This window comes from Larus michahellis, chromosome 1 (genome assembly GCF_964199755.1).
Source record: "Larus michahellis chromosome 1, bLarMic1.1, whole genome shotgun sequence".
In the NCBI taxonomy this organism is placed as follows: domain Eukaryota; kingdom Metazoa; phylum Chordata; class Aves; order Charadriiformes; family Laridae; genus Larus; species Larus michahellis.
The window spans coordinates 55,077,304-55,103,955 of NC_133896.1; the positions used below are offsets into that span (position 1 = coordinate 55,077,304).

Genomic DNA, 26,652 nt, shown 5'->3' on the forward strand with positions numbered 1-26,652 from the left:
TAGAGGGTCCTAAAATTGCAGGCTTCTGGCCCAGCTCTACCTTGCTCAAGCCACCAGCCTCTTTGGTTACATCCAAAGGAGCACAAAGACCCCACACTTGCTCCACCAAGGGACCATCTTTCATTGCAGGCTGTACAGCTCCATTTTCCAGGTCATCTGGACAAAGGAGTGACAGCATCCCAAAGCACTTGTGTGGTTGGATACCTCTGAAGGACGTTTCAGGCTCACGTATGCTTAAGAGCAGCTGCTGGGTGGGACAAAGAGGGCTGAGAGAAAGAGGACAGGGGGGAGGTGGTGGTAACGTTCGCCTTTATTAGCTAACAGACGCTCATGAGCCCTGAACAGGGTTTCCAGACAGCAGATATGTTCCCTGGGGAACCTCCCCACCACCAGCTGCACCTCGTTTCACAAAGCATCCCTACTCCAAACTCCATGTGGATAAATAGACTTTCTTCACATAATCCATAAAACAATTTCCTCCCACCCACAAACAAAACAAAACAAGTCACAGTATATACACACACATATAAAAAAAGTTGTAGGGACAGATGGGCAGCAAATTTATGAACAGCGTAGAAAAAAAACAGGGCAAAAATCCCTTGCCCTGGAGGGGAGCAAAGTACCAGCAGTGCTGGGACCCTCCATGGATCACACCATTAGCCATCAGGCTTTCAGCCCAGCAGCCTCCACCCCCCCAGCCCAGCCGGTCCTCCCTGCGGCCCAGCCCCCAAGACTCAGTCCACCCTTAGTGACAAAGTGAAGCCTCAGCATCTCCGTTTCCCAAAAGTCTCGCTTCCTCTATTTACTAAAGCATAAAACTCTTCACGCATCGGACTCCCGAGCTGTGGAAATGCGAAATAACTGGGAGGTTGCCACAGATAAGGAGTTTCTGTATTTTAGGAAAAAACCCACGACCAGAAAGTCAGTGCAAAAGCTGCTTAAGAGGAGATAAAGTAGGAGGCTGTGATCTAACCCCCAAAATCGGATCACGGATAAGCTAGGGAACTGGGGACGGGCAATCAAAACCCACCCGAACCCAGGAGCTGTTCTGCACACTTAGGATACCTGCTCAAAGCAGAAGTGGCTGCCACCACCCAAACCAGAGCATCCCCTACACTGATCGAAGACAGGCGAGAGCAACCTCTCCCCCTCAAAGGATGAGCTCCCCTCCAATTGCACAGGCTGCTGGCCCTCGGCACTGCGGATCCACCAGCTCTTCCCCAAATAAAGCGAGAGGAGGAGGGAAGCGTCTTCTGGTCCCTGAACTTTTCTTTGCGGCTATGGCAAAGGGTGACTGTGAACAGGATTTACTGGGGCACAGGTTTCTCCTGGTCCCAGTTTCCAGGTTGTTGAAGCCAGGCAACTCTAGGGCTAGCATTACTTGCGTTCAATTCCTGCAGGACATGAAATCCCCCTTCCCAGGTACCAAAAGACCCTGTGCACAGTGAGACAACACGCCTCCATGTTTTTCTCCCCCCCTCATTTTGGAAGGAGCTCAAGCTCTCACGCCCCTCTGCAAAAGCTGGACACATGTAGCAGAAGCTTCTTGCAAAACAGACTTGAGTTCTGATTTTGCTGTATGCGTCCAACTCTGACAGGATAGGATTCGGCTGCTGCCCATATCCAAAGTGCTTCTAGCTGCTGACACGGAGCACACACCAGCTACACACAGGGAGAAAGACTGATGCCTGCCTGCCAAAGGCTCATTTCCACATTTGCACCTGTGAGAGGGCAACTGCTTTGCACTTCTTTGGAGGGATGCAACAGGAAAGGCAGAGAGAAAGAGGGCAAACCGTTCCCTCCCTGTCCCCGATCTGCCTCCCCCCTCTTGGAAAGTCACAGCCGATTCAACACCTGCAAATCAAACTGCTCTGAATAGCCATGGTAACAGAGCCGGGAGACTCACACCCTGAGCCAGCGCCTCCCAGTCCCTGCAGGAGCTCAGGAGATGTTGAGCAGATGGAGAAGGGAAGGTGAAACACCTGAAGACAAGTTCTGGGACTCGAGTAAAATAAAAAACTTGTTTCTAAAAATTGTTTCTGCATCACCAAAAAGGCACCAGAGAAGCATTCACCCTTCACGCAGAACGCAGGGTGCTGCAGGTCCACCTCTGCTGCCACCTGGCCCCAGATGACCAGGGACTCTCCAAGCCTTCTACGAGGCTCTGCATGTTGTAGGCTGCCCCAGCCTCAGCCCCCTGCCAAAAACTGGAGGCAGCTCTGATCACAGCAAGGAGATGCATGAAGTGGGGAGGGAAGGGAAATCTGCTGCATCGTTCCCTACATATTTGTAAAGCCACAAACACTCCTATAAAAAACCTGTATAAAAACCGTAGAGAAATTTGCTGGGCAGTACTGGGCCCAAGTGATACTCCCAGAGCACCTCTGTAAGTTGGGTCTAGGGGGCTTCAGTTTCCTGACACGCAGCTCCAGGGAAGCTGGTGCCTTCCCCCTCTCTCGCAGGAATGGCCCCACACCCCAGCAGCGCCATGGGGCAAGGCTTGAGCAGATCCCCTGCCCTCCCCAGAGGTTTCCTTTCTGCAGAGGTGTTTGGGAAGGGAACAAGATGCCCCTGAGGACAGGCACGGAATGTGCCATTTCTCTATGCCTTGGGCTTGTGGGTTCCTCCCCACCAGCAGGGACGGGGGGTCTGGGTCCGGGCAGCGCTACCCAACAGCCCCAGGCACAGTCGCAGAAACCACAACTAGAGACATTTCTGCTGCGGCGCCTGAAAACAAGCAAGGGGGCTAATAAAGCTAAGCCTGGGGAAGGTAAAAAAACCGAGAACAAAATCAAAACCCTCCCTCCCTTTCCCACCCCATCGTAATCCCACCGGCACAACCCTAACCTAGCACTTTTTTTTTTTTTTTTTTTTTTTTTTTAAGCTCAAGAAGGTAAGTCCAGGCTGACTGTCAACTGGGCTGTCTTTGCACAAGGCGGCCCCAGGCTGGCGTTAGGAGGCGGCGATGGCCGTGCCCCCACTCAGCTTGACAATCATCTGCTGGCAGTCGTTGCAGGAGCGCTTGTCCCCCACTTTCTCCAGGGTGCGGGCGGCCTCAGCCAGCAGGACGGCTCGCTGGCCCGGGGAGGAAAGGAAGGAGAGGGGGAGATGGCGACAGGCCAACAGTATGGCCGTGGCTCGCTCCCTCTGGCCCGGCAGGGTGTCCAGTTCACCTAGGCGCAAAGAGGAGAGAGAAAGCTCACGAGGAAGCCACCACCTGCATGATGAAACCCCACCATGCCCTCGAATGGCACCAGTTAGCGCAGGCATCCCTGGGTGGTGTCCCCTCGACTGTGCCAAGAGCGAGGGGCACCCTGCAGAGCCCCAAGCGGCTGCTTTAGCAGGGCAGGAGTCCGGCAGGGACGGGCAATCCCGTCCTCTATGGAGGCGGTCCCTTTCATTTCACTTCACTTCCTAGGGCTCATCCCAGCGCCAGCACACACATCTGCCCGTCGCCTTCAACCCCCTCAAGGGATTTTATAGCCAGCACCATGTCTCTTTACACCCCACCCCGTAAGGACTCCTGGCTTCTGCCTTTCCATTGACTGCCCCGAACTCCAGCCTGCCGAGCCCTGCGCGTGCACGGCTGCACGAAGGCAAACGTTTTCCAACCTGTTTGCCGACACCTCCAGCCCAGGGCTGGCAGCTCGCTTTAGCCAGTTTGCACGGAGCATCACCATGAGCTACAGGCTGGTGGGAACTCGTTATCCTGAGCCTCGGACATGGGGGAAAATGCTGCAAGGCTGCAGCTATGCCCCCCCCTCAACCTTGCCCAAGCGCTGCCCCCTCCCAGCCCCACGGGGAGTGGGTCAGTGCCCAGGCCAGACCTTGCTTGCTGCTATGGGGCGTGCGTCGCCTCAGGCTGTGCTCCAGCAGCTGGTGGGTGCGGGTAGGGCTGGCACCGGCCATCAGGCGCACGGTGGCCTCGTGGAGGAAGACCTGGAAGGGAAGGAAGGCAGGAAGGGGAGGTGAGAGGCGAGCGGCGAGCTGGTTCGGAGGTGATGCTGCAGCTGAACTCGCGTCATCCCTCAGCCCACCGCATTTCACAAGCGGAACGCTGATATCTCGACAACAATGGAGACCCACTTCCTCACTCCTCCCCCATCTTCCCACCTGTCTCTGGGGAATTTGCAGGTCAGGGCAACCATGAAGAGGAAAAAATAAGAGCTTTTCACACATAACTTTGAGTGGCCTGGAAAGGGGGAGGAAGGAAAGCAGGGAACAAGGTGGAAAATGGGAGAGCAAACCCTGGGACTGTGGCCTAGGTGGTCATCTCCCCCCAATCTGCTGGTGCAGCTCTCCGATAACAGCATCAAACTTCAAAACCCAGATTTTGGACAATATCAGGACAACCCTCTTATCCAAGTATTAGACTACACTTCCTCTACAGAGGCTTAAAACTAGATAGACTAAACAGAAGGGTGGGGGGAAACCCCCAGAGAAGCACCCGATGCTCTATACGTGCAAAAGGTATTTAACCCCCCAGGTACCCACAGAGCCAACACAGCTGAGGAAGCCTCCTTCCGTACTCCCTGGAGGCACTAACCCAATCTGAAGCCATGTTAAGGGATGCCACAATATTTGCCACAGTATATGCTTGGCAATACAGACATCCTGATGGTTTTCTAGGTAGAAACTAAGGCAGACACCTCCCCACACGCACCAGACTCCCATGGGAACCTCCCTCATCACCCACCAAGAGAAAGTACGGAGGCTGCTGCTGGCACACCATCCCACCCCAAGCGTCCAAACTGCTCCAGCCCACACACACCCTACATTTCTCCAAGGGCCGCAGCTTCCCCATCACCCCGCCCCGGGAAGGGCTGTAGCTAAGCTGCAGGTGGAGCGGACGGGGGAGTCAAGCTGTCACCTTGCGATAGGCAGGTCTGAAGCCATGGGCCAGCTTGCGCAGGCTGCCCAGGTCGCGCTGGAAGCCCGTCAGCTCGGGGGCCGAGGCATGGTAGGTCTCACCCAGGGCCTGGCTGGCGTTCGCCTGCTTCTGCCACAGGCTGGTGCGGAGAGAGAGCAGCAAGTCACAGGCCAGCAGCTGGATCATCTGCAAGAGCCAGGGGGCCCGGGCACACATGCTTATTAACACAACCCATCAGGCGAGTAACAGGCCATTTGCTACACAGCTGCCGACACAGCCCGCAGGAGGGCGGCCATGGCACCTCCTGCCCACCCAGAGGGGCTCCCCAGCCCTCCCAGCCAAGCCATCCCCACCATGATGCACCGAAGGGAGCAGGACTTCGCCTTTTGCCCAAGCAGCACCTCTGGCGCCTAGCATCGAGAGGTCCAGTCTAAGGAACAAGGGCCAGTCTGTCCCCAAAGAGCAGCTGTCACCTCCAGGAGAGCCAACCCCTCCGCAAGGCCGATCCCACCCCAGACAAGACGTGCCAATGGGATACTGCACCGGCAATGCCCTAGCACTCCGCAAAGGCTTTCCAGCCCAATACTAACTAGTGGGAAACGGCAAAGACAGCCTTGCTATCTGCAGAGGGAAAGAAAAAAAACAACCAGGCAGTCTTGACACAGCCCACAGAGGCTGCCCAAATCCCTTTTCCCCATCTGCTGCTGCCCCCTAGCATCACTCGCCATCCGAGCTGCTCTTCAGGGGATTCCACCTGCGCTGCCGAAGCGGAGAGTGCCTCTGTGCTGCACTGCAGAAACATTGCACAGTCACTGCCACAACATGCAATGCAACTACAATGCACTACAGCTGCCACCCAGGAGCCACAGAAGGGACTAGAACCACATCCCATATGCTACGCAGGGAAGCTCCAGCTTTAGGTAATCCTGGAAAGAAGAGAGATAAGCCCCGCACAAACTCAGGAATAGCACGGCACAGTCCCACTTTCGTGGTAGAGGGTTCATACACTCGTGAGTGCTTCCCAAAACAGAGAAAACTCAACTTAATGAGGTCCTGCTTTACAGGTGTCAGCAACTTCATTTGGAGGACAGAGGTGGATGCTTTCCATGGGCCAAATTCAAAGTGGTCAAAGCACCAGAAAGGGGTGACAGCTACTGGCAGAAGAGGCACGAGAGCTCAGCCATCTGACACCATGCCCAGGGAAACGATATCGTACTTGCAGCTCTGCTCCTTCATACAGCAGAGGCAGAAAGATGTCAATGCCCTTTGCAAGGAAAGGGAGGAAGTTTCCCCTCTACTCCCAGACACAGGATGGACGGAGAATGCAGATACACCGGGGAAGTGATACACCTGCAGCAAGATCAACTTTACAACCAAGACAGAGCACGCGTTCTCCTGGGGCCTATAGCTCTTACGCTGTTGAGAACGGTGCTGGAGACGCCACTGCTCATGTTGAGGCTGTTCCACAAGTGACTGCTGGCCCTCTCACAGTGACCCAGGGAGCTCTGCTGTCCATCCGCCTTCCCAGACAGCGAGGCCTGCATGGCTTTACACACGTAGAAGGTGGCTTTCACCAGGGCATTCCTGAAAGACAAAGGAAGTGCTGCTTTCAAGCAGTACCATGTCATGCTGCCGCAAGGCAGCCCCAGGAGATGAGCTCAAAGCAGCAACCAGCATCAGCTTCCACCCTCACATCTTCAAGAGCAGAGATGTAATTTCTTAGAGAGAAAAGAAGATGGAAATTGTTCCTCACCTACACAGACTGCACAGAGAAATGGAAGGAAACTGGCTAAGAAGCTTTAATGCAAAAGAACCAAGATGGTAACACCAGCCTCTCCACCAGTGCATGAGTTCTGTTGTTTGATTTTGGAAGGCAGGAGGCTGTGCACTTAAAACAAAGCCAGAAGACATCCCTAAAGAAGCAATTTTGACACTTCCAAGTCCACAGTTCTGGTATCAGCCTGCAAACCTCGGTCTACACATCGATGTCTGAGCATGGTGCATTGCTGCATCCCAGAACACACAAGGCATGCAACTCCAGAGCACAGGCAGGGGTAGCCCACAGGACAGGGGCTGGGGGAAGAGCTGCTCCTGTTTAGGAGGAGCGTATGAGGCTTACGCACTCTGACATCTCCAGGGATTTCGGCATGCGCTCCACTTCTGTGAAATGCGACCTCACAGCTGCATCGTCCCCTCTGAGCCAACTGATTGCCATAGCCACCGCTGCTGACCACCACCGGCACACCACGTCGGGGCCTGTGAAACAGAATCACAAGCTGCAACCCACGGGAGGACACCCAGCTCCTTCCCGGGGGAAGAAGCAGGCAGGTGTCACGTGCCCTTGGCCAGTGCCTTCGGCCAAGCTCAACGCTAATGGGCCCAAACTGATCCCCATGGGAATGCAGCTGTCTGGGTAAATGCTGAAACACGCTGCAGGAACACAAAGGAACTTGCCAACACCCTGCATCTGACTGCAGAGTTTTGGGTGCCGAGTTTGTATCTTGTCAACAAGAACTTACCCCGTCTACTTGTCTAGAAATCTCTTCATTTCCTTCCTGACAAGGAGCTCCACTCACCACCCCAAAGAAACAACTCTATTTGTACATACCGTGCCTTGGCACCAGTCACCATCAAACTAGTAAATAAAACACCAGGTTCCCTGGAGCACTTCCTCCATTATTTAACATCCCTTCAAGACCTTCCCAAAGCTTATCTAGGGCCAAAGGACATAGGCTCTGCTACTCTGAGCTGTTTTTAGATTTCATGACAATATTAACACAAATACAGACTTCCCTTTATATAAAAAAAAAAATAATCCCTTGAAAAAGAAGTCTCTAGTTTCCCTTTTATGTTTGCTCTACACATTTCAGGTACAGCGTAGTTAGCCTGTGTCTACAGCTCCAGCAGCATCCTAGTGAGCTGCCAGGTGCTGTCTGTACCAACACCAAGCAAGAAAAATACTGCAGCAGCCTGCTACCAGCCAACCCCAGATGAGTGCACGGCTCAGAGGGATTCTACAGCTCTCATTATCCCACTACATATACACCAAGGGACCAAACAAAGCACCTCCCAATAGATGCCCAGAGCTCGTCTACAGCAGGGGTTGCAGGTCTCTGGAGACTGAGGAATACGCATGACAGCTGCTGTGAAAGTGAGGTCAACCCGTATTTGGTCCAATAGGTAATTAAGTGGAAAAAAACCTTCCTGTACCTCAGCTGCAACACTACTACACTGGTTTATACCCTACACCCTTCCTCTCGCTTTGCATGGCCAGGAGCAAGCTCTCAGGCGAGGGCACGGAGTTCAGTTTGGAACATGCCCAACAATACAAATAACAGCGGTCCCACCTCGGCCCCCAGCATTATGACACACAGACGAATTTACGAGCCTTCCCAGCCACCCTCTTCCAGTCTGAGGCCACCACACCACATTGTGACATGCTGCTGCTGAGCAATCAAGTCTCACCCCAAGGACTGTGTTTCCCCTTGTCTGGGGTTTGAGAGGTGGTGGGGAGAGGAGGAACACATATCAGCAGTAGTTCCTGCAGCTGGGGGAGCTTCGGTTCTACCAGACTTACCCAGAGCGGACTTGAGCACAGAACTGCTGGCAAAGGGTGGGGCTCCGCTTCCCATTGAGTCCAAGAAAGAGTTGAGCAATTTCAGGTACTCCATGGCACCGGAGAACTCGCTGAAACAAGAAACGAGGTAGACAGACCTTTGCTATGCTGTCAAACAGGAGATACCAAAGCCTAAAGGCATTTCTCATCAGTTACAAGGCATTTTTAAACAATGTTGACCCAATTAAGCCAGGAGAAAGTTCAAGCTCTACAAGTAACACAACACTGCCAGACCGAAGAGACCTCCCTGAGAGCAGAACTGTGCAGAGGCTCAAGGAGGAGCAGCCTCACATCTCCCCACGCAAGGAGACCGGCACGGAACCAGAGTCAACCCTGGGAGTATCATCACCTCAACTACAGAGGTGCTGGACATGACATATCTTACAAATTGACTACAGGCTCCTTTCAATCACTGCCTCCAAAAGAGGCGGAACTACTACTACAGTGAGCGACTATTTGCATATATACAAATATATATGAATACAAGTGACAACGCGTTAATAGCATTGGTCAGAGAAAGCAACACAGGCAACAATGATCTAACCTCCTGGGGCATGCTACAGAGGAAGATCCGTGAGCCCTGGGGGCAGGGGAAGGCTTGCTGTATTACTAAAGCTAGTCCTTCCCACCAGGAGAAGGGACTCCCACCTCACTGACACAAATCCTGCCACCTTCTCTCATCATCAACAGCAGCCTCTGATCACAAGCATTTGTATTGTGCCAGCAATTAGCCTGAACTGCTGCTCATCCTCTGCAACGACGCTAGGAAACAGAGGTGAGACTGAAAATAAAGCTAAACATGTACTATTTTCCCTATATAGGTAGGTAAACTGGGTTATCTTCCCATTTGAGGCTTTTAGCCACACTTTTTTAGGATGGGATCCCTACAGAGCTTCCCATGTATTTATATAGCATTTGCCTGGCACCAGCTGGTCTGGAGATCAGATAGAAACAGCACAGAATTGCTGGCAAAGGCTGGGGCTCCGCTTCCTGTGGAGTCCAGGAAAGAGCTGGATGCAGTTCAGTAGAAAAAGCTGCTCCAACTCCCACCTACCGGCCCCTTTCATTTGATCACAGAGCTTGGAGGCCAACGACAATTTCGGCCAACATCATCTCTCCCCCTCTTGCCACACATCAGTTGGCTTTTTCACTGCTGGCAAATCACTGCTTTCACTTCAGTTAGGAAAATGCTCTCATGCATAAGGTAGCGAGCCGGTGAGGTCACTCTCCGACATGCCAGACCTTCACGCTCTTAGAGCCGTAGACATAGGTTCTGGTCCATAGAAGTGGCAGGTGCACACTAATTTTACTGTTCCTGAACATTAAACTTTGTCAGCAGAGAACGCACCATCCATCCAGTTCAGGAATCAACCAGAAATCCTTACCCACGCCCGTCAACAGTCAGAGTTTCACCTTTGACTTCAGAGCTTTTAATACGAAGAGGAAGAGCTCACCTATCTAATGAGCTGCCGCGGTCAGACTTAACGTTGTCTTCTCGAGTCCTTAACAAGGACTAACCACTCAATTTGTCTCAGTCAACAGTTTCGAGCTCTGCCTCAGAGCCCGCAGCTGGGGCGAGCAGTCCCCAGCTTAGCACGTACACTTACCATGGCTCCTCCTCCTCTTGTCCCACTATCTCTTTCCTAGTCTGAGGCTTCACGAGTGAATCCACCGCTCGCTCTAGCAGGTTCTCACAAAACGCCTGATGAACTTGTGCGATAGGATCCGCTACAGAGGAAGGAAAAAAAAAAAAAAAAAAACAACAAACCCAAACCATTTCACTTGCATATGGTGACAGCCACCTCCCAATACAACCAAAAAGAAGAATCAAAATGTAGGAGCACGAGGAAGAGCAGTAGAGGGAAATTCTCGAGGAATTAATGCAAAGATTTCTAAAGACTAAGTTTTCAGGGCCTTTTATAACCCTTTAATCTATTTATAAAGCTGCAGCCCTTGGCCAAGCATCCCTCTGGCACTCCAGCCACTCAGCTAAACAGTGATGACACAGCTCTGCAGAGGATAAACCTCGACCACCCCCCAAGTCACCCCCCAGACATTCAGGGCCACGTCCAGGTTGTGTTCCAGCATATAAAGACACAAGCGGGATGACAGCACAGTATCCAAAGGGAAGAGAGCCAGCTCCTGCAGGCTGAGGAGACATCTCCCAGCTCCATAGCCCCTCTCACCCATCAAGACCACAAGCAGGGCGGACGTACAAGGGCAAGCTCTCAAACAAGACACCCGCTTTTGTCCCAGAGGTGGAGAGACTGCCAGGTGCTTCAAGCGGGACGCAAGCGGCTCTCACCAGGGTTCCTTTGGGTGCAGTACAGGCTCTCCTTCACAGCAGACTTCACCGTCCAGCTTCGCTCCACAAAAAACTTCTGTCCCAGGGGGTGGCAGAGCCAACGCAGCGAGTCAGGGATGGCACTCCGCTCCGAGCTGCACAGGCTTTGAGCCTGGCTCAGAAAGTAGCTCTGGGGAAAGGAGAGGCTAAGATTGAGAACAGCATCCAAGGAGAGAGACACACCACTGAAGACAAAGGTCACACCGTAATTACAGCTCATATCGTAATTGCAGGCCACACTAATTGTAGTGCTAGCAGATGCCCTGAGCTACGGCAACGCCAGCTTGCAGACCTTCCTACAGTTCTGCTTGCAGGTGTGACGGGAGAGGAGACAACTCACCGCTAGGAAGCCAAGCTTGCCTCCACAGCGGGTTTTCAAGCCAACCGCAGCCGTCAGGTGGATTTCTGCCATTGTGCTGGGTGGGATCTTCTCTTCTGCGCACTCAGCCAGATTCACAGCACACAGGGCCATGTGCAAGCCCGAGTAAGCTGAGCTGGAGGGAAGTTTACCTGCACCAGGAGGGAAAGGAAAAGGGTTAACTTTTAATGCAGTAGTTACCAGCTACTAAATACTACTGTGATTTCCAGGGCCACTATCCTAAAGAGACAACAACAACCTGTTGACATGAGAAGTTTACAACATCATATGCCTACTTGGTATTCAGGCAACAGAACAACCATAACTGAGTCTTCCTCCCACAGATACCATGGTTGGCACTCACAGCTTTATCTCAGTGGGAAAGCCCTGTATGGCCAAACCCGTTAGGATAAAATCATCAGCAAGTTTTGTCTCACTATATTAATCACTGTCTTAAAACTGAACTCTTCTGCAATCCACACTTGTACCTACACAGATAATATTAAGGACAAGTACTTATCCCTGGTGGCATGGCTGCAATTCACACAGCATGATTAGGCAGAAGGAAGTTTAGCTTGGATTTCTGATGTGCTCGGAACCTATTAACATTGCAAATTGGTTTGCCAAGGAAGTGGCAAAAACAAGCATTCGCAAGGAACATTCAAGCACTTCCTTAGTACATGTGCACACACCCAGGTTTTCAAAGCATATCAACACCAACTGGCAATCTGCGCTCTACACAGCTTCGGAAATTTAAATTCTTCTAGCAATTAACCCCAGCCCCTGCTTCCACATCACGTTCCCAAATGAAAGGGATGAAACAAGCCCTTAACAGCAGCAAAAAGTGACCGGACTCAATCAACTGCTGCTCGGGAACTGCTCAGCCACCCCTGCAGATTCAGGAACACGCAACTCGAGACGCTGCTGTTGTTTCAGCTGTTCTTACAGAGCTCTCTTATTGCATGAACCTGTTGTGTTTTAGTAAGTGGCTCCTGAAATTTGCCAGCAGCAGCCCTTCCAGAAGAGGGAGGCTGTAGTGCTCTCCCTGTATCCCCCAGGATCAGCTCTGAGCCTCCTCGTGTGGCAAAACGAGGACAGCAGATCTGCCACCTCTGCTCCTACCTGTTATGTGGAGCTGATGGAGCTTGTGATACGCTAGAGCCGCATCCCGAGCGCTGGTCTTGGCCTCGTCCTCGAAGCCTGCGGTGGCCTCCCTTGCCCGCCACTGATGAGAAGTCCTCTTCAGCAGCCACCGCACCAGCGCCAGCTTCTGCAGGCTATAGCGGATCACGTTCCAGGACAGGCTGCAGGCCAAGTCCAGGCGAGAAGCTGGCAACGCTCGGCCGAGTACCGACAGGCAAGTCTGCAGGTTTGACGCAGCTGCGGCAAAATCCCCCTGCAAATAACATGACAAAAGGTTCAAGAACAAAAAGCACCATCACAGAGATGCTTTGGGACCTCCTTGGCATTGGGAGCAAGACAAACACATGGGCAAGCTGGGGCAAGCCGGGACAAGACCTCTAGCTGAGTGAAATCAACATAGTCCCGGTAAACACAAAGGCAATTTACACTAGCTTAAAATCTGGCCCTACACATCTCCTTCCACCCATGGCTCTGATCCTGCACTGCCCGCGACACATATGAACGCTACGCAAAGGGGGCTTCCTGCCTTCTCAACCCACGTGGAAATTTCAGGGTCCCCATATCAAAAGCCAAACGTTGCCTCAACAACGGAGAAGACTTCCAGGAGGCTGGAGGACAGCAGACAAACAGACACAGCAGAGGCCAGATTCTGGACAAAACCCAAGACCTTGCTGACAGATTGCTACAAGATGCAGCAGCAAGGAACAAGGACATAAGTTCGGAGCCTCTTCCAATGCTGACGTCCACGCCTGGCTAATTTAGGCTGAGGGAAGACGGCAATCTGCTCAAGACAACCTAGCATCAGCTTCTCTGAAACCAGACAGGATAATCCACTTGAGAAATGCCACACTCTTGCAAGTGCCGAGCCACTGCCTCACTAGGCCACATTTACGCAGAATAAGAAAAGAAGTATTTGATGCAAAACAACAAGTCAGCTTTACCCGTGCCAAATCCAGGTCCGCTTGCTTGCGATGCCTCCAGAAGGTGACCGATGACCTGGAGTGCAGCCGGGTCACCGGCTCTCCGTGCACAAGGAGCTTTATGAACACACTCAGCACAATCACTCCGTTCACGAGCCACAGGATCAGCGTGGGCATCATCCAGCCAAACCAACCACCTGAATCTGCAACGGGCGCCCCAGAAGGAAAGTTAAAAGTTAATACGGATTCTGAAAGCCCCGCAACAGGATGAGCGCAGACCCAGAACGATGTCTTGCTAGAGCTGCCACACGTGGTAGCAACTTTTGCAAAGACTGCATTTTAATCAGGAAACACCTGTATCAACATTTCTTCATCTGGACTCCAAGCCACAACATTCCCAACCAAATAAAAATAGTTATTTTTGCAAGACTGACTTATAAAAACTGAGTCAGCTCTTCGAAAAATCAGAATACAAAGCACTCTTGGAAAACTACTTGATATGCCCACGGGTATTCAATACCTCAGTGTCATTTTTCCTGTCTTGATTAAGTTTACAAAGCAACACCGAGGCAGCATATTTACCGGTCAGGGAAATGACAGCATGCCTACAGAACCCCCTGCCCTGCGCTACTGTACTCTAAACTATGAGTATAATGGAACAAGCACATTGAACGAGCCAGTTGCGAGACTATACAGCAACTGTGTTATCTGAAGTAATTCTTCACCTATTACTTTATTAATAAAGTTTTAAAAAAAAAATCAGCCAGTTACCTTAAAAACAGTAATAAAGTGAACATGCCTCAAAGATCAGTGAGGACAGGAGGACCCTTTACTCTGAACTACTTTTCAAGGGTCCATCCTGAGAGCCCAGGCTGCTGGGCTACAAACAGGTGTTCACTCTTCCCTCACCAGGCTGAGCAAAGGCTGGTTTTGCTCAAGAAGAATGCTGGATGTGGATGTAAACTGGAGCTGTGTCAAAGCACTCAGGGCTGGCCCTCCTCCCACACCCAGCCCTGCGGTTACCACCCCTCCCCAACCATTAAACAAAGGTCGTACAACTCCCTGAACACACAAAACCATCCTACTAGATCACACTGACAGTCCAACTCGTGACCTACAGCCATGATAGATGGAGATGGTCTTTAGGGAGACCACGTAAGCCTGTCCCCTTTCTGTGGGACAAACTATTCTAGTTCATTACCTGACTCAATGGTCAGCACGTTCCTGCCAGAGCCATGGTGCACCAGGCTGTCAGACTCCGAGGTTCCTCGGGCATTCAGGAGGGATGTCAGAGGATTGAAGGAAAGGCAAAGGAATGTGAGAGCACAGAGGAGTATTCGAGAGCGATCCACCATGCCAAGGGCCACAGGAGGAGCGTCAGGCTCATCTTTAACCTTCAAAGGAATACCAGTGAAGAGAAAAGTAAGAGGAGAACAAAACCTGCTTACCATTCTTTAGAACCAAAAATGCTTATTCCAAGAAAGGGGTAGGGAAGAAGGAGAAACAGAACACATTTTAAAATTTGCTTTTAAGATCAAGATCAGCAAGAACTCCAGTAAAGCTTTCCCTAGCTTAGTAAGATAAGGCTGAAGTATTTGAGTGCCTTCACCTTCCTTCTGCTCCCAGTCATTTCAATTATCATTAACCGGATCCCTGGTTTAGGCTAGGATTAACCTTTACTGCCCTCACTCTTTTGAGGATGTCCTGGAAGACCCACTACTTCTGCGATATCCACAAAACAAACACATCAGCCGAAGATAGCTAACACCTTTCTTTTACTGTGGTTACTTACAGTCTCATTAACCACAGCTGATGTCATGATCCATTTTCAAGTTCTCCTGCTTTATTCACTGGAGATATATATCCCTGAAAAGCCACAGGCTCTTTAGGTCATGAACAGGCACTGTAAGTCCACAGAGACTGTACAGGGGCTGAAGGCTAAGTACAGTTCTTCTAGTAGCTGAGGTATGGCTCAGACAATACAGCTCAGAAAGTCGTCTCAATCATGTAAGAAAAGATAAACCACACCCATGTGCCTTCCTCATCCTCACAAAGGATCTCTGACCCCTACAGATCTGCTTGCCAGATGTCTGCTGGTTCCACTCTTGAGAATTAGGAGAATTTAAATTCTGGCCCTGATGTATCCCTGAAGTAGATGCCTTGAATTTCACAGCTGAAGTCACAAATACCTTTGCATCATCAAGGAGTGGGCTTCCTGGCTCTGAATCAATGGAATAGGGAGAGAAGCCAGCCTGGGATCCTGAGTCAGAGGCTGGAGGAGACATCAGCAGCACGTTCTGGTTGAAGTCATCTATCTTCAGATCCACGTCATTGTCAACCAGACTGCTCAGGTCAATGCCCTTCAACAGCTCTGCAAAAATCAGAGTGCATTATGTACATGTTTCTTGATCCTGCATCCTGGCAGCGTCACTCCGACTGGCTCTGTCACCTGGAGTAACACTGGCCACTATTGATGCAACGTGCATGTCATCTACCTCTGTCAAGGATAAGAAACTGCAAGAGGCGCCCTACATTCATGCTGACTGCCTCCCCCCAGCTGCACAGCCTCCACAACTTACTGTTTTTTTGGTTAGCCAGCTTCAGAACCATGTTCTCCTGCCTCAGCTTGTGGTTGGCCTGCTGGAGGTATTTAATGTAATCAATGGCTTTTCTCAGGACTCCAGACTTGTGCATCTGCAAGGAATTAAGACATACGGAAAGCAGTTTATATGAAGCGTCAAAGAGTCACTCCCGCTTCCAGGAATAGCACACCCCTTTGTATCACGCGTAGATATAAAGAAAATGGTGTAAAGAACCACTCAGCAGCTGCAAAGAAACTAATAGGTATCAGACTTCGAAAGACACACAAGGACTGAGGTCTCTCAAAGACCTTGTAAAAATAATACAATGGAAACAGATTAACATCCAAATTACAATAGAGTTCACATCTAGGTTTCAGACACAAATAGCCCGTTGCAAGTACCATAGTTTTGAAATGAAGTGGCTCTCTTCCGGGATGGAACAAGCTGCTGTTTGTTAACCATCGTTCACTGTTTAATTCTGAGATAAGTGGTTCTCTCTGTGCCTCAGTCCCTTGGCCACCCCCATGAAAACATTTGCTTCCAGCAGAGCTTACAAACACAAGCCCGCAGAACTACGAAGCACATTACCAACACTTTTAAAATGTAAGCTTCCAGTTCCACCCAGCAATAGGTGGTGACTTCACTAGTGCAGGTATTTGTACTGAGACCACTCAGGGTATGAAGAATACTACTCTCCCTGCTCTGCCAGCACGAGGCAAAGTGAATAGGAGAACCCTGAAGACGTGGTGCACCCCACAGTGCGAGAAATTTTCTAAAGTTTGAGCGAGCAGGAGTTTTTACAACTCATATTCGAAGGAAACAAACTGGAAAGCTCTGTAAATTCTCGTCCCTACTGCAGTCGCACAGAAAAGGAAACATAAATCAAGCAAGCTCCGGTTTGGCAGAGTTATCAAAGCATCCACTTGGATATTCTACCTGAAGGGCCTATTTAAGTTAGAACTAACATAAGAACAAACGCATGAGGTATAGCTTATTTTCAAGAAACAGTACCACTAGTACAGTAAAACAATAATTTTACAGGTGACCTTTCCTGAATACAGTTATCTAGCTTTCCATCGCTTAAGTGTTTCTCCACAGTCTTTTCCCAATACACGTGCGCATACTGTTAACAGTCACATGTACCCAACTGCTTCCTTTGGTACTGCACTGAGCACCTGAAGACAAAGTATTTATGACACTAGATTTGCTCTTATTCCACATCTTTACCTTGGCATCTGTCCCCATGACAAGGTCCTTCAGCTCGATGATCTTGTCATTTATGGATGACCGGTAACGCTTTTCAATGATGTTGTGAGTTGTTCTCCTCTCTCCTTCTTTAGGTGGGTCTGGTTGCTTGACGCCCCCAGGAACTTGTTTGATGGGCACCTTTTCTTGCCCCACCATCACTGGCATTGTGGTCAAAATGGTCCCATTGCTCCCAACGAGGGTCTACAATGACAATGCACAAGTGTCACGAGGAATCAGACAGTTTATAGATGGTTTATGATGGTCAGTGAAGAAGGAGTAAACAAAAGAATAATCAGGAAAAGTTAGTACAGCTCAGAAAATAAGAGATATGCCAGTTTCCTCCCCCATTTTTCTTAGCTGACAAGAGCATTGGTACAGCAGCACAGAAAAAAATTTGCCACTCTGCCTCCCACACTGGTCACTGCAGAGTAAGAAGATCTCTTGTTCTCCAAGAGCATCAACACTCTTCCACCAATACCACGCTCTGTTCATCCACTAAACAGAGAAACAGACCAAGGCTCTTTCTCGCTCCTACAGTTCTTACACACCCAAGTGTCCAAATCCACCTTTTCTACGCACAAATAAAGTCATCAAATCAGCAACAAGCAATGATACTTCCAAGCTGTTAATGGCAATGTTAGAAAGGACCCAGCTATGGAAAAACAAGCCTTGGCTTGAGTGATGCAGTTGATTTGAATTTGATTAAATGGGGAAAAAAAAAGGATCCTTAAGCTATAAAAATGCCTTAAGATGAGGAACTACGGCAATGAGTGATAAACGCTGGCATGAAAAGCTCAAACTTGGGCATTTAGATGTAGGACAGACCATCTATACCAAACTAAAGCACTATGTACTCTGCGATGAAAGATGATGAATCCCACCAGAACAGTTGCACAGAGGGGCTTCTAGGCCAGCTGGAGTAAAGAAAGTTTAGGCTGCTTAACCCAGCAAAACAAGACTGAGAAGGGTACGCACGTCCTCAAAAATACACCTAGGATCAGGGAAGCGGTTATGGAGAGGAAGAATTATTTCTGTCAAAAGACAGACTAACATAAATGGGAATAAACTAGCCATGAGCAACTTCAAGACCAATTTCAACTCTGAAATAGTCTTCTAATTGGGATATTAGAAATTTATTTAGTTTCATCTCAAGCTGGAACTTGACAAACAAGGGAATTTAAGTCCTACACCTTTCCTTGGCTAATTTCCACCAAACTTCAGTGTGTTCAAAATGCTCCACAGATTGTGTCTCAGACACAATCACATGAGCCTTTGTGTAAAAGTGTCACCTAAAAGCAAGCAGGTTAATTGAAGATTTTAGCCCGGCTGCTAATTAGTACATAAGAAGCCTACCACGCTAAGTCAAAACTTAAGTCCAGACTTGTAAATTTATCTCTTCCCCAGTAAATACTTGAACAGAGCTATCTGCTCCGTATGTATAAGATCATAATAAATGCGTCTTTGGGGGCAGAAGTTTCTCCAAGCTGATAAGAAGCGGAGGCCATGAAGCACAGCTGCCATCTCCAATGATTATACTGAATCCTCATTGCAAATGCCCTCTGAAAAGTAGCTTAATTAGTTTTCACATTCGACATACTGCTATTAGACACTACTGAGGGGGAAAAGAAAGTTCCACAGGTATCCAGAGTGAGTTAGCTTTCAGTTTCAAGTACCTTCCAGCGGTCAAAAACTGGATGGAATTTTTAGATCATATTCCTTGTAATGCCAGAAAAAGGTAAACAGAAATGTGCCCTTGGTCTTTGCTTACTGGCCATGGGAGGCTGCCAAAAAAGTACAATCTGTGTGTTTAGCCTTGGCAGAAACAGGGTATTACTCACTCTGGACATGTCTAGAGCAGCCCCCAAAACCCCTCCCGTTTGTGCCACTGCACGCTACTGAAGCCCAAGTCTCTTCCTGGCGTTAAGAGGAAAGGACGTCAGTGAGAAGGACGGAAGGAGAACACCCATACGGTACCTGCAGAGCCGTGGTCTGAATGGGAGCCGTGAGTGCTGTCAGCGCCGGGTTCTGCACTGCGGCCATAACGGGATTACCGTCCGCCTTCAGGGTTGTCAAGACAAGGGAGTCCGTTTTTATGATCTGAGGCTGGACCAGAACCTAGGTTGAAAATGGTCACAGGTGAAGGGGAGAGTAGGCACGTGTTGCTCTGCTGATCTCAGCAGCCAGAGGTAAGCAATGACGGAGTTGTAACTTTACATCTCAGTGGATGGGAAAAGAGAAGGGCGAGTATTTCTTTCACCTTGCACCCTACGTCACCTGGACGGCTTTTGTCAGCCCCTGATGCAATCTCCGACCACGAGACAGTCTGAACAGCGCTGGAGGGAAGGAGGGGAGCAGAGGAACCACCAGGACATTGGTTTTCAAATCAGTCACCAGAAGTAAACAAGTATGTAAAAATACAAAAGAGCTGATGGAAAAGCTCCCTTCCCCTCTCCAGTTACACCTATAATTAGCTCTCTACATTAACTGGTTGAGTACTCAGAGTCTAACGTGGCTAGGACAGCCTGCTTTGGCAAATACCTGTAGGATCCTTCCCCTCCTCCAGTTTCACTGAAAGGATCTGCGCCACGAATATCAAGCAGATCAAAACCAACTGTAAGTTATTTCGCCACAAGACAGCTTGCTCCTATTTTTATTCTTTTTTTTTTTTTTTTTAAATACGTCGTTGACTCTCAGAGAACACTGTAAATGTCACAGTACAACTGAACCAGAGCATCTTTGTCATATTGAGGGAGTCCCCTAGCCGTAAATGTTTTTATCTAATACAAAGACAAGACTTTTTCACTCTTGTGTGTGCTTTAAAACAAGTACCACATAACAGTGTAGGAGCAAAAAGGTCAAAGAAACTGCGGCAGAAGAATTGGAAGAAAACATTCCAGTATCAGCCGGCCCTTATAAGACATGGTAGAGGTGGTGGACTTGTAAAGAAGTAGGCAAAAGTCAAAGAAAGCTTGTTCAAGTAAGGTTTCCAATTCGGTTTGGCAGCACCGAGTTACGAAAATATTTCAGATCAAGTTTAGTTACGCAGGTGTTCTAGTGAAAACAGTTTCTGAACCTTGCCCACTACCTGAAGTCACATCACAGCTCACAACAGGGGCTCTCACGCATGACGTGAATGAAGCAAAATGCTTCTGGGACACAGGCTGGCCAGAAATACCTCTCGCGCATTAAAACATTTGTGCAAAAGCAATCCCAGCCAGGACCGCCAGCCCTACAACCTTCACCACCTTTTCCCTGGCAAGCCAGCAGACCAGATCCACAAAAAGCTATTTCTTCTTCTGCTGGATCCCTGTGTCACTCCGCCTTTTTACTTACTGGAACTTGCTGGACCTGCGGTGCTGCGACCGTCTGGACCGTGGCTGGCGTTAAGGTCTGGATGGTGCCGTTGGCAGCCTGCGTCAGCACTCGCTGGGCTTGCACAGTCTGCACTTGCTGCTGGATGGTAACCGGCTGAACCTGGGAGGACGTCACCAGGCTCTGGACTTGAGGCTGCAGAACTGAAAAGCAGAAGAGATGTCAGGAATCGCGCAGAGACACAGGTTCTCCATTCCAGAGCCTGTAAACGCTCCTGGCTTCACTCCCCTTCTTCCCAGAGCTTCTCGGTAGGCAGCGTTCATCTAACACATCCCACACATTGGGAAGCTTCCAGCTTCTTTGGTGCCTCCTGCAAGAGGATGCTGCACCTAGAATAGCAGCTTTCCAGGAGGCACAGAGGATCAGCTAAGAGAAGATAAAGTCAAAGACCTCTGGTGTGATAGCACGGGACTCACGACTGCAGTGACATTACGCAGCACATCCAATCAGCACTTGCCCACCCTTGCTGATCTTGGATCCTAGGATCCGATTTATCGTGTAAAGAATCAACACCTACTGGAGAGGATCAAGACAACTGGCATTCACAAAGGAAGATCCGGCCATCACTAAATATACCTATAAGCGTCTCAGCTCAGGGCAAGTACTGCACTCAAGAGCTGGGTAATTAAAATGTGCCTTCATTCCGGACTGCCACGTGGGACAGACCGGAGCTTCAGGACTGGATCTGCCCACTGCACTCATCAGTGGGAGGACAGGGCTGCTGACAACCATTTTTTAAGATGTACTTTTCTCAAGCCTCCCAAGAGCCACAGGGGAGAAGGCCGTAACAGGAGAGCAGCAAGACGACAACTATCGCAAGAGGTCACATGAAGACTTAAGATCTCATTTATGAAAGTTTCTCACGCTCTCCGAATTCCAAAGCCACGTAGGGAGGAGAAGGGATGCCCCACAGCCCAGTACCGCAAGAAAAGGAACATCAGGCTTGCGGTGGCTGCGGATGCTTTTGGAGTTTGAACACTGACACTGTTTATTACGAGTTCACCAGGACCACACGACCTCTACCTTGGAAACTCGTGGCCGCGTTCTGGTAGATCACCGGCTGCTGGATAATCCTGGTCTGGGGAGCAGAGCTGAACGTCGGGGTGATCATCACGGCCTGCTGCTGGAGCTGAGGCTGGAGCGGGGGCCGGGGCTGAAGGAGAGGGGCCGACCGTGGAGGGGCTGGAGGTGTTGCCTGTGCCGCTTTGACCGGCAGGCTCTGGAGCTGGGGGGAGGCGGAGGGCGGTGGGAAGGGCTGGAGCTGCACCTGGCTGTACGACCGCTGCAACTGCGGCTCCAGGGTCCCACCGCTGCCGCCACTGCTGCTGTTGCCCTGGAAGGTGCCACACAAGTGATCCGAAAAGAGATCTGGGAAGTCCCCTGCCTGGTTACTGACAAACTGCAGCATCTCTGTAAAACAGAAGAGAAGGCGTTCAGTGCTATTTTATTGCCCATACACTTTGTCACCCACCACTTCACAAAGACCATTTGACTCTTAGTCAAGAGTCAAAGATGGTGTGTGAGCTCTGCGTCCTTCAAAACCTCCAGAGACCACATCACACCAACCTACTACCTCTAGAGAAAAACCAAGAGGTGGCCAGCAGCTGGGCACTGCCGCTGCTGTTCAACGGGAAAGGCAGGACTCTCCTACAACACCTTCCCAGACCACAAGATCCAAGACTAGAACTTAAAGCCATCTCCAACACATTTAAAATTAGACTCTCATTCCATCACTGCTCCAATCTAATCCTCGCAGAAGGAAGAAACCAAGCACCTCCGCAATTCCAGCACTAACGCGCCCAACTTTTCGGGTGCTTTCAAGCCCCCTATCCCTCCTGCCCCACCGAGTATCTGCAAAAATAAAGAAACGGGATAAGAATTCATCTTAACTTTTACTTTCAAGTGTACTGAAAATTGGGGAAAAAACACTAAAGGAAACAACGCTTTATAGAACTGTAGCAGGAGAAATACATGTATATGCTGAAACCGCCAGAATAACTTTTTGTTGATGTTTTTTTTTTTGCCTATTTATCCCCTGCCTGCAATCACTGCACAGCAGTTCCTCTCCATCCCACCTTCTCCAAGATTTTATCAGCCCACATCAAGAGGCTCCTACCGCAGCGCTATAGCTCTCCCCCACAGAGGAAGAAAATTTCACGACCAAGAGATCATTGTTCACAAGCAAAGCTTCCTCTTCCCTCCATCTAATCCAGTTTAATCCAATTATGCACCTTAAACTACCTGCACGCTTCCCCCAATCGGTGTGTAGGCAGTGGCAGGAGGAGTCAAACATCCCTCCCCAGCCCAGAACCCGCCCAACGCTACACTGGCTCTTCCATGGTTTTCTGAAAGTTTCTGGGGTTTGGTTGGGTTTGGGATTTTTTTTCCTGGAAGCAGGGAGAAAAAGGGAGCAGACCCACAAACATAACGGAGGCTTTAGAATGAATACATTTGGGTTTAGAAAGTAGAAAATAGATTTCTGATTTCTAGGGAAAACATAGCAAAGGGCTCCTTACACCAGGAGCTTTCTCATCCACAAACCCTTAGGACGCTGCTGCTGCGGTTTGTGAAGGAGGTTCAAAGAAGCAAACTTTTCACGAAATGTTTCTGTGGAAAATGCCCCAGCAATGAAAGAGCTATTAATCTGCTTCTCCAAAATGCCACCCACACACCATCCAATTAATTTGTCTGACGCTCCTGAGATGGAGCAAAGGGATCATCCTCCAGGCTTGTTGCTCCCTTCACAACTCTTTCACCATATTTCTATGTTATTTCTGCGATACTACTCCTCCTCCGACAGGAATCTTTCCACACCCTTTACATGCATTTAAGCGCTGACCGTGACCATTGCTCTTAAAAACTCAAGGTCAGGAGGACCCACATCTCCTCCCTCTTAAAAACTCGAGTTTTTTAGAGGGAGGAGATGTGGGTCCTCCTGACCTATGTACAACCCCACGCTAGGTGGGGACGTGAGGTTCCCCCAGCACCGAGCCGCGGCCTCCGGGACCAGACCGTTGTCTGCTTCTAATTAAATGAATGAAATATTTATTTATTTTTTTTTTAAATGTAACACCTCAGTAAACTTTCACAAAACACTACCGGAGCAAGGAGGGATGTTTAAAGATTAACACTTCTGCACAACATCTGGATGGATATTAAGCAGCTTTTCACCCTCCGACCGACGGCAGCTAAGACCATCCCAAATAACCCCCAACACCATAAACTTGATAATCCCAACTACGAACTTCTGAGGCTCTTCATTTCACAGCACTGCTGTTTCACTAACACGAGTGGGGAATAAACGTAAATCGGACGAGACTAGCTCTGGAAGGGAAAATTCCAGTTTAAGAGCCAAATTTCAAGTACTGTGTTTTAAAGAACATTGTGTTCGACACAGCAGATTTATTATCTTATTAAAAAAAAAAAACTACTCTTGTAGTTAAATCACATCTTTAGCACAGAGTCAACTTTGACTAAGCGCAAAAAGTCTAAAGAATTAGAACAAACCCACCTCTTTTAAAAAGCCCAAGAGTTGTCCTAGTAGCAAGACAAGAAAAATAAAACGCAGGAGAAACAGCAACATCCAAAATCCAAATCTCTGCCTTTTAAAACACTTGTGCCTACAGAGAGAACAGAGTGAGCACCTACACGGACTGACACAAAGCTCGGGGGTTGTCAGAGGACAGCTCTCGGTGACAAACTCATGGTGGACGGACCACCTGCACCCTGGGTGCCAAAGAGGCCTCAGCCCCTAATGCAGGGCAAGATGTCCCTGCAGAAAACCATCCCGGACCAGCCCAAGGCTAAAAAACGTCAACAAGGTGTTACAAAACTGAGCCCACCGAGGACTTCTGCTGCTCCTATCAGCCTGGCGTCCGAACACCTGGCAGAAAGGCAGGGGCCGGGCTTTAGCCGCCTCTCCCAAGCGGTGGCCCAGAGCCCGCACACCGGCTGCTTTGACAAACACAAAGCGGCCGAGATCCCAACCTTGACAGAAACAACACCGATACCACGAACCCAGACACGTTTTGCACCCGTGACTAACTTGGACCTCGCTCTCCGGCATCATCCTACCAGCAGCGAGGTGCCGGTGGCCTGCTGAGGAGCTGGTGCCGGGACAGGAGGCAGAGCCAGAAGCTTTTGGCTCTGCATCAGGATCCCTGGACCAGCCTCACACCCCATCCGACATCACAGAGCAGCCAGCGCATCCTCCAGCACGGAAAACCAAAAGCCATGAGGGAGGTGGTGAGGGTTCCTCAGCCGGAACAGGAGAGGAACGCCGAGACCCACCACTAAGGAGACTTAAAAACCAAATCAAAACCCGTGCAGAACTTCAAACCCTGGCATAAATCCACATCAGGGCACAGAAAAAGCAGGATTGTCATGTACCTCCCCCACCCCAGGAAAATCCACCCAGGAGCCAGGGAGGAAGGAGAAGCTCTTTCTCTGAAGTTACTCATCGCTCTGAATCACACCTCTCCGGGCACACCGCGGTACAGAGTCGGCTCCAACTCCAATGGAATTCATCTCTGTTTCTGTGTGGATCCCGAGAAGTCATTAACTGGTGCTTAAACATGAGCAAACACCACCTTCGATTCGCATCAGCAACTTTATGAGCGATAAATAGGGCCCTTAGGTTCTCATGAGGTATATTGCTCTTTTACATGTGATAAAGAAACAAACAAACAAAAAAAGAGGGATAAATTACACCCCTCGCTACACTGCAAATCAATCGCAATCAGAAACTTAAAAGCAGTAGCTTAATTTTATCTCCTAACTGCTGAACAAGGATGCTTTAAGCACCACCCTCCCCCTCCAAAGCTGAGCTGTGTTTGGGATTACAGCCCGGGGGGGGGGCGGCGGGAACCGAGCCCCATCCCCAACCTGCGGCAGAGCTCATCGCGAAATTATATTTTTAATGGGTTTTCTTTTGGGGAAAGAAACGCTCAACAAGGCGCCACGCGCGGGGGCCGGCCTCGTTTTGCTGCCCTTCGGTGGAAAACAGGGATTTTTCTCGTGGGCCTGAGCTCTGGCGTCGATGGGGTCAAGTTTTAGGATGACATGGTGGGGGGGGGGGGGTAACAAAAATAAAAAAGGGGGAATTTAAGCAGTGACACCTGTTTCGGTGGAAGAGGGCGAGGAGGCGGGGGCTCCTCCCACAGACACGAGTGCCGGCACAGCTCCGGCAATCCTTTATCGCCGACTTTAAAACAGCCACGAGAAAACACGAGGGGAACCCCGGGCAACGCCGTTTGCCCCGTGGGTCCCAGGCGGGAGGGGAAGGGCGAGGTGATTGCTCCCTCCCACCCTCCCCCGCGCCGGCAGCGGCCACGCGTGGGAGGAAGGGTTGGGCGGCTGCGGGGGCTCGGACCCCCGCACCCCCCCCGCGGTTTCTTGCGGTAACTGCCTCGACGCCCCACGGCGTGGGTCAGGCCCATGGAAGCCGCTCAGAAGCGCTCCCCGGGCGGGGCTGGCCGGCGGGAGACACGCGTGGCCGCTCGCCGGGTGAGCGCTGCCCGGCGGGACGCGCCCCGCAACCCCGCCTTTACCCACCCGGGGCGGGGGGGGGGGGGGGATTCCCCGCTCACCCCCCACGGGCGTTAAGAGCCCTGAGCGCGTGGGAAGCTCACCCATCGCAGCGGGCCCACGCCGGTGCGGCCACCCTGAGCTCCCACTCGTGGGGGGGGGGCGGGGCCGACGACACGACACCCCACGCAGCGACACCCAAGAACCCCCCCACTCACGGACCCTACCCCCCCCCACAAGCAGCCCCAGGCCCACGCGGGGAGGGGTGACAGCTCCCCCCACCCCGCGTGGGGGAGCCCACGCGAGAAGCCGCCTTCCCCCCCAGCCCCCTTCCCCTTTCTCCAGCGCCCACCGTCGATGTCGCCCAGGGTGAGCTCGTCGCCCAGCTCGGTCAGGCTCTCCATGTTCTCCGCGCTCAGCTCGCCGCCCTCCATCGCGCAGGGGCCCGCCGCGGCCGGGGGCACCGGCACATCAACACCCCCCCCCGCCCTTCACGACTACCGCCGCCGCCGCCGCCCCGGTGTCTCAAGCGGAGGCTGCCGGCGAGCGCCGCCGACCCCGCGCCATCTTGGGCCGCCCCGGCCCGGCGGCCCCGGCTCCGCCCCCCCCGCCCCCCACCTGCCCGCCCGCCACGGCGGCGGCGGCGCGCGCGCCTCACCCCCCCACCACCACG

The 26,652-nt window shown here is 50.9% G+C and overlaps 1 protein-coding gene across 2 annotated transcripts; it reads right to left on the reverse strand.

Moving 5' to 3' along the window:
- Positions 1-292: 292 nt before the first annotated feature.
- On the reverse strand, positions 293-26,579 carry SREBF2 (sterol regulatory element binding transcription factor 2). 2 transcript variants are annotated; one of them, XM_074577836.1, is made up of 20 exons: positions 26,332-26,571; positions 21,721-21,863; positions 21,477-21,606; positions 20,415-20,596; positions 19,056-19,196; positions 17,061-17,282; positions 15,831-15,945; positions 15,441-15,622; positions 14,453-14,645; positions 13,273-13,454; positions 12,311-12,584; positions 11,171-11,340; positions 10,792-10,960; positions 10,094-10,214; positions 8,448-8,557; positions 6,994-7,126; positions 6,286-6,454; positions 4,871-5,056; positions 3,828-3,939; positions 293-3,173 (listed from the first exon to the last, which is right to left on the reverse strand). In XM_074577836.1, exons 1-20 carry the CDS (start codon positions 26,411-26,413, stop codon positions 2,953-2,955), a joined length of 3,237 nt encoding a protein of 1,078 aa, XP_074433937.1. In that variant the 5' UTR covers positions 26,414-26,571; the 3' UTR covers positions 293-2,952. The 2 variants fall into 2 exon arrangements, with proteins under 2 accessions (XP_074433937.1, XP_074433927.1); XM_074577826.1 differs by having other exon boundaries at positions 21,477-21,863; positions 26,332-26,579.
- Positions 26,580-26,652: the final 73 nt, after the last annotated feature.

What these genes read in the sequence shown, in the direction of transcription:
- SREBF2 (XM_074577826.1), bottom strand. Translation starts at nt 26,413, where the DNA reads ATGGAGGGCGGCGAGCTGAGCGCGGAGAACATGGAGAGCCTGACCGAG. An exon ending in CACCCTGGGCGACATCGACG is followed by an intron (nt 21,864 to 26,331) that starts GTGGGCGCTGGA and finishes TCTGTTTTACAG; the next exon opens with AGATGCTGCAGTTTGTCAGT. An exon ending in CACTCCTTGATGATGCAAAG is followed by an intron (nt 14,646 to 15,440) that starts GTATTTGTGACT and finishes ATTCCTTTGAAG; the next exon opens with GTTAAAGATGAGCCTGACGC.